The 8,170-nt window shown below is 40.0% G+C and overlaps 1 protein-coding gene and 1 pseudogene across 1 annotated transcript; both read right to left on the reverse strand.

The window, feature by feature from the left end:
- Window positions 1–2,435: 2,435 nt before the first annotated feature.
- Window positions 2,436–4,346, reverse strand: LOC137190680 (parkin coregulated gene protein-like; annotated as a pseudogene).
- Window positions 4,347–4,788: 442 nt separating this feature from the next.
- Window positions 4,789–5,807, reverse strand: LOC137190613 (parkin coregulated gene protein-like). The gene has a single exon (XM_067600151.1). The coding sequence runs from the start codon at window positions 5,667–5,669 to the stop codon at window positions 4,971–4,973; it is 699 nt and encodes a 232-aa protein (XP_067456252.1). The 5' UTR covers window positions 5,670–5,807; the 3' UTR covers window positions 4,789–4,970.
- Between the last annotated feature and the right edge of the window lie 2,363 nt (window positions 5,808–8,170).

Raw genomic sequence — 8,170 nt, forward strand, 5'->3', positions numbered from 1 at the left:
TCAGTAAGCGCTAAGCAAAATCATGCTGAGGCAAAAGCTTCACTACACATTAATTTATGTCAATTTTAATGATCGATAATTAACACTGTTAACACAGAAAATATACGAAACACTTTCCACTGGACCGTTTATTTTGACTTGTTAAAGCAGGAAAAGCCCAGGTGTAATTAATAACATTAACAATGGTCCAGTTCCATTCAGTGTCCCACAGAGGCAGCTAGCTGTCTCATTAGCTGGAGAGCTAATATCTGCAGGTTGTTTCTAGTCGGATAGCACCACTTTTGTTGTGTTGTTGTGCCATTATGCCGATCATTTGTTGATGTTAGCGGTAGACAGGAAAGGCACTCAGAAGCGTGCAAAAACATCACATCCACTGGATTTTTGCAGAAAATCTGTCCTCAGTCTTTCACATAAAAATCAGTCCACAGGCTTTTACAGACAACAGAGAAAATTGGGGAAGGTCTTATTTTTTACATTACATTAGCACCCGTTTACTCATTGGCAATAAAAAACAATTTTTATTTTTTTTTTACAATACATGTCAATTGCTTCACAATTCTACATATAGAACCTTTAATACATTACTGATGTGCCATTACTTACATGGAAATGGGCCTTAGGGCCCTTTCACACCTACCTCGTTTGGTCTGGACTTTTGGACTTTTCAGTTTGATCTGAGCCAAAGTTACAGGTGTGAAACCTCACCTGGACCATGGCCCGGACCAAATAGCCGAACCTGTTTGAACAACCTGTCTGAAGAAAAGAGGTGGTCTAGGTATGGTTCAAACTGAACCATGGTTTGGTTTGTTTCTAGTGTGAAAATTTTTTTGGATGGTTCAGACTTTCGAACCAATAACAGGAAGTTCCGGCTGTCTATCATCAGAAGTGGAAAAAGGAAAAATGGCCGCAGTAGTGCATGGGGTGAGGAGGAGACCGAGCTTTTAATTGGAGTATGATCCGATGAAAAAACTCTGACACTTTCCAGGTATTTTTGGAGAGGATAAGAGAGAGAGGAATGAGAAAAAGAAACTGTGGCAGCAGTATACAAAAGTCTGTGATGCCATTAGAAAAAGCAGTGCATCGATCAATGAGAGGGACAAATTTTAAGCCTTTTTAAGATATGATAGTAATATTATTATAGTGGCAATGAAATGAATCTGTACATTTTTCTCCATTAATTCAAATGGCAATAGAAGGCTACCAGCCAAATTGAAAACACGCCTACGTCAGATGCACGCCCATCTACAAACCAATCAATGTCAGGTATAGAGAGACGCAGCCCGCGCAGGTGTTGACATCAGGACATAGGTATGTCATGTACAGTTCTTTAGTGTGCTCACATAATTGCAATGTGAGACCAAAACAAACCAGATAAAATGTATGCAGTGTAACAAAAACATGAACCTCAGTTCAGACTTTCAGGTGTGAAAAGACTCTTAGTTGCTGCAACAATTCCAACTCTCTATACTGACCCTGAAGCTATTCTCTAGGAATGAGATTTAACTGTAATGTGGGAGAAAACAACATTGTGATTTGTACAGCAACAAATCCCAGTTTGATTTGGACCACGATTTAGACTGGCAGTGAGAACTGACATCCAACTACAATCTTAGGTACAGAACTAGTTTGTGATTATTTGATACTGTTGTGGACGTTTATTGTAACAAAATTTTATAATTTCATCTGGTTGGTCTGAATTAACATGTAATATTTGGTCTGTTAAATATTGTATCTGTGAAAAGCAAAAAATAAACACATCATAATGCTGATTCTGTATCAAGACTTCAACTGATAATCATTGCAATAAATTGCATGGACATCCTGGAGGGATTGCCTACTGTACGTGTACGGTTATTAGCTGCTTGGTTTTAGCTCATTTAAAGGGCTGTATCTTGGCTAGCTGTCATTAAGCACTTGACTCAGGTCCGTTTTTCCAATCTGTCAAGACCAAATGAATGCTGTACCCACCATGGGGAGACCAAGATTTCAAGAGATTAATCTGGAGCTGCATGTTGCATGCATCAACTGACAATTTGTCACGTTTGTTTTTGCTTGAGATGTATTCCTTTTGTTCATTTCCAAGCACTATCGAGTTTGCTTCAGACCAACAACCTTTAAAAGTCTTAACTCAAACATTTTGTTGATGTTTTCAGAATGTCAGACCAAAGAACAAACCAGAAACTGTGTTCTTGCATTTGTTGAGGAGTTGCCGGCAAGTTGCTTTTGTGTCTGTGTAGCCAGCTGGGTTGCACCTGTGATGTTCCGCATTGTGTCCTTGGTGTATTCAATTAAGAGGCATGAGGCAGCATTGGGTCTCAGGTCTTTAGTAGTGATCCTATATAATATATACAAAGTAACAAAAACACCAGCTGATGGTGTTTGTGTGCGTCTGCTTGGCTCCCCTGACTGTCACTGGAAAAAGTTTTGACCCAGTGCACGCACGCACACACACCTATGTAGCTATGTAGAACACATACACACACACAAACCCCAAATGACACACAGGTAGGAGATGCAGCCCCAGTAGAACAAAAATAATAAACGGGAATGATTTAATGAAATTTATAAGCTATGCCTACATTAATCTGTTACATCTGCAATGTTGTACAAATTAATTGAGTACTCTGAAAATTTCACCTCTTCCTTCAGTCTTTGATTAAACAGCTTCTCTTTACATTAACAAGACCCAGGATGCAGAGTGACGTGGTGGTCACAGAAATCCTTCAAATATTTGTTGAGGTATTTCAGTATTTCAGGTATTTCATCATTTATTCAATCCAATTCAAAAAGTTTAAAGTCTGTGCTTCGTTGATCTGACAGCTCCCTCAGCTGATCATGCAGGACTGGTAGGTGGGCACCATGTATTTAATGTTTATGAAGGCGTCCTTCCCTCCGAAACGCTCAAACATCTCCAGAGTCTCCTGGATCAGGTCACCAATGTTCTCCCTTTTACGCTGGCTGTATTCAATGCCATCTCCACAATTTATATTCATGTTCTTGAAGATGTTGAAAACAGGGAGGATCTGTCTCTAGATCTCCAGAGCCTCTCCCACCTTGTCTGCAGACATTACCAGATGCTGCAGGACTTTCAGGGTGGTGGCCATCACCTGACGGTTCCTTGTGTTCAGGGCAATCCGGATGGGAATGAAGAGCTGCGGGATGACAGGCAGGATCTTGAGGCCTCCGTGCTCCAGCAGGTCATGGACTCCCTGGCGTACAAAGAACTCATATGAATGAACAGTCTCACATAAGTCATCAAAGAAGAGAGGCAAGTAGTGGTGGTAGTCCAGCTTCTCAATCTCGACCTTCCATACAACGCGGTTGCGTGCTGGTTTATGCTGCAGTGCCAGAGGCAGCTCTCCACGCTCATAGAACGAGCGAAAGGTTGTTGGTTTGGAAGGGCAATGCTGATAATAAATAAATAATATAAATAAATAATATTTGTGTGACTCTCAAAATGTGATGCCTGTTGCTTTTTGTAACGGTTGCTATCACCGGTGTCAAGGTGGTCTTGTTCTCCTATGAAGCAAAACATAAAAAGACTGTTTGGGGACATCAAGGCATATAAAGGTTTTATTTGAATCCGGTTGCTATGCCCCACCCCCTTGGTTACTGTTGCTATGCTGGTTAAGTTGTTTATTTTTCTGTATCTCAAGAACAAGAGCATGTACTGTTTGCTTTGTACTCTCAGAGGTGTTTCTAATATTTTGTCCATCCCATTTATATGAATTAGGGTAGGCTAAATATTAGAAACACCTCTCAGTATAACCTAATACAGTTCAACAGCACCACATACTACCCCCCAAAATTACCATAACATCAAGCAATACCTCTCTAAAAAAGATGAAATAAAAACTTAACATTATAACCTTTATATATGTAGGATTTATTGCAGGGCTATTGTATTATTCTGCATTAGTTTTATCTAAGTGTACCTAATAAACTGGCAATATAATACAGTAGAAAACGTTTTTAACACTGCTAAGCAGTGATGAGGACTAATACTGTAAGAGATAAAACTAATTAATTTTTTTTTTTCAGAAATGTACTTTTTAAATTAATTGTCCTACCACCAATGTGATGTTTCTTTTATCAACATTCTTTATTCACACTGTATTGACATAACTAATACCTTTCCCACTAGCACCTTTATGTTTAAAAAAAGTAAAAGTAATGAAGATATTCATATGATATTTATGATGCAGGCACCAGAGAAAAATTCAGGGAATCACCAAAGTGATTACAATTCACCCTGTAGGGAGCATGAACATCTGTACTGAGTTTCATTCCAATTCATCCAGTAGTTGTTAAGACATTTCACTCAGAAACACAAAGGCCAGCGTCATTGTGATGCCAGTGAAAAGTCAGGGGATAACTATTCATGGGATTCATCCTCAGCAGACCATGAATATCTGCACAAAATTTCAAAGAAATCCTCCAAATATTTGTTGAGGTATTTCAGTTTGGACCAAAGTGGTGAACCAACCAAGCTGTTGCCAAGCCCACAACCAGGCTGCTAGTGTGACTGATATGAATGTATCAAAAGGGCTACTACCCCTCTCTGTTCAACCAGTTTACAGCTGAAAGTCAGAACTTAACCTTGTTTACTGTTTAAGTATAAGCATAATGTAACAAACCACTCATTATCTGTCCTAATGACTTCAGATGGCTGCAGGAAGTGAATCAATGTAAGGAGAAGACTTTCAGACAGCCTAAATGAAGCTGTTATTAAATTAATAAATAATGCATGGAACAGAAATTCTTTAAATAAGTGATGGGTAACGTGAGTTGTGGATTTGTTTGTATACTGAAATGGCTTCATTGTGACAGTTACAGACATCTTACGAATGCTCTTGCATAATAGTTTTACAAAATAATTAAGTTCTCAGTTCTTAAATAAAACATTTCATCATTTATTCAATCCAACTAAAAAAGCTTAAAGTCTGTGCTTCGTTGATCTGACAGCTCCCTCAGCTGATCATGCAGGACTGGTAGGTGGGCACCATGTATTTAATGTTTATGAAGGCGTCCTTCCCTCCGAAACGCTCAAACATCTCCAGAGTCTCCTGGATCAGGTCACCAATGTTCTCCCTTTTACGCTGGCTGTATTCAATGCCATCTCCACAATTTATATTCATGTTCTTGAAGATGTTGAAAATGGGGAGGATCTGTCTGTAGTATGGCACCAGAGCCTCTCCCACCTTGTCTGCAGACATTACCAGATGCTGCAAGACTTTCAGGGTGGTGGCCATCACCTGACGGTTCCTTGTGTTCAAAGCATTCCTGAGGGGAACGATGAGCTGCGGGATGACAGGCAGGATCTTGAGGCCTCCGTGCTCCAGCAGGTCATGGACTCCCTGGCGTGCAAAGAACTCATAGGGATGAACAGTCTCACATAAGCCATCAAAGAAGAGAGGCAAGTAGTGGTGGTAGTCCAGCTTCTCAATCTCGACCTTCCATACAACGCGGTTGCGTGCTGGTTTATGCTGCAGTGCCAGTGGCAGCTCTCCACGCTCATAGAACGAGCGAAAGGTTGTTGGTTTGGAAGGGCGCTCCCAAAAAGCCCCTGCAGCCGGGGGACCTTCAACCACGGTGTTCTTCATGGTGGCCTTCATGGTGAAGCCTTGGGCTTTTAGCTTCTTCTTCTCAACTTCTCTTCTTCTCAACATATTCACAGGCCTTCTCTTGTTAAACAATGTGGCAAATCCAAACCGAAAACAAAGAGCAATATTGATAATTAATATTTGTGTGACTCTCAAAACGTGATGCCTGTTGTTTTTTGTAATGGTTGCTATCACTGGTGTCAAGGTGTTCTTGTTTTCCTATGAACCAAAAAACATAAAAAGGCTGTTTGGGGACATCAAGGCATATAAAGGTTTTATTTGAATCCTGTTGCTAGGCCCTGCCCCTTGGTTACTGTTGCTGTGCTGGTTAAGTTGTTTATTTTTCTGTATCTCAAGAACAAGAGCATGCACTGTTTGCTTTGTACTCTCAGAGGTGTTTCTAATATTTTGTCCATCCCATTTATATGAATTAGGGTAGGCTAAATATTAGAAACACCTCTCAGTATAACCTAATACAGATGGAAGATGAAATAAAAACTGAATATCGTAACCTTTATGTATGTAGGATTTATTGCAGGTATTGCATTGTATTGTTCTGCATTAGTTTTATCTAAGTGTACCTAATAAACTGGCAATATAATACAGTAGAAAATGTTTTTACACTACCGAGCAGTGATGGGGACTTATAAGAAAAAAAAAACTAATGAATAATTACAGAGAAAATAAGAATAAATAATTAAAATAAATAAACATAAATAATTAGAAGTTTGTGATTGTAACCTGGGGGTGACACAAAGTTAAAATGTTATATTCAAATATGCTGTTTGTTTTGTTCTGTGCTCTATAGACATTTCTCCATCACAAAAGCTTCATTCTTTACAGACATCAGGAAAATATTTGGGGACAACTTCATCACAGGAGTATCATGTGCTCAGTGAAGGATACCTTTATTGGTGACAGTGGTGTCTGCACTCCTTATATATGCAGCATCAGTGGGCCCCCTCCCCCATTAATACATTCATTGTCACACCTGTAAAAATAAATGAATCAACAAGTACTGTAAATACATGAATCTGTAGTGGTTACTAGAGTTGTCAGTAATTAAGTGTTTATAACACATTGAAGAAAGTCTGCACACTCTGAAATCTCAGTATATTTCAACCCTTTTCTCTCATCATTCTGTAATTGCTGTATCAAGTTTTCACAATGAGGTTTCAGAATAATATCAAACATTACAGGGAGTAATAATCAATAATTCTATTATGAGATAATTATAAGGACCAGCTCTAATGTTGCTTTAGAAACAGTCTGTCTATTTAATTCAGCTGGGAGTAATAGTTTACTTGTACAGAAATTTAAACTTTTGATTCCAGGCTGTTTGAGGGCCCTCCTCATGTTTGGGACCTGGGTACTTATGGTTCCCCTCACTACTACACCCCTGATTGGTGAGAAAAAACACTCCAGATCCCTCCTCAGTTTCAGTGGGTCAATTTGACAGACATGTATTATCAGTTACAGTACAGAGGTTGTGATGTCTCTGTGGTGTACTGAAGTGTTTTTAAAACAAACAACAGACATCCCACGATCATCAGCCAGGCTCACAAATACACCAGGAGCCTGATGGAGCAGCAGCAGGGGGCCCCAGGCTCCAAACTGCTCAGCCTACAGGAGGTGGTGATGGAGGTGCTGCAGGCCTTCTGGTTGCCTCCGCCTCCGTGGCTGTTGGAGTAACACATGCTATTGTGGACCAGGTCTCCACTACTCTGTACACCATACTGCATAAGATCACCTTCTCCCTCTCCATCAGAGATATCATGGTCCTGTCTATCCAAGAGAAGGTTAGACACTGAAGATCTCCTGGTGAACAGGTTTGCAGCAGAGGTGCTGAACAGACATGAACAGAGATCTGTGTGCTGTTTCAGCCTCAGACTGACAGACACTCTGCTGCTGTCTCAGCTCCTCCACCTCCTGTGATGCCTCCAGCTGAAGCTCCAGTTGCTTCAGTCCTGAATGGTGAGAATTTGAAAGAAGGGCCTGACAGAGAACCACTGCTGTGGTTTCAGCTCAACTCTTCTCAGCCCACCGAATGAAGCTCATGTCATCACTGTAGAGCAGGATGACCCAACCATCAGCCAGAGTGAGACCAAAAGGAAGAAGAGGAGTGAAATCAGGTGCTTCTTCAACTGGTTCAAAAAAACACTCTGCTGCTGCTGCCTGAAGACACAGAATGAGACTGTTCCTCTGTTTCATTATTGCTGTATTCCAATTGTTAATGTTTCTGTTCAAAATAAATTCATCATTGTACTGCAGTCAGTCCACATCAGTCATTTATTGTGAACTAATGCAACATTAGATGAAGACATCATCAAAGGTGCAAGTTGGATTTACTGTATTTTACAATATAGCTTGGTCTTTATAAAGGTGTGAGGTGTAATTTAAATGTCAGAGATGTATGAAAATTTTGATTACAAAGCAATTATTTTTCAGATGGCCAGAAATGAAACAACATGACATCAAGGAGTTCAACTGTTACTGGATTTTTTAGGTTAATACGGACATTGATGTTTGAGAGTTCCAGAAATACAACAGTGTGTTGACTTATACAC

The sequence above is a fragment of the Thunnus thynnus genome, chromosome 10 (assembly GCF_963924715.1).
Source record: "Thunnus thynnus chromosome 10, fThuThy2.1, whole genome shotgun sequence".
NCBI lineage: Eukaryota > Metazoa > Chordata > Actinopteri > Scombriformes > Scombridae > Thunnus > Thunnus thynnus.

What these genes read in the sequence shown, in the direction of transcription:
- LOC137190613 (XM_067600151.1), bottom strand. Translation starts at nt 5,669, where the DNA reads ATGTTGAGAAGAAGAGAAGTTGAGAAGAAGAAGCTAAAAGCCCAAGGC.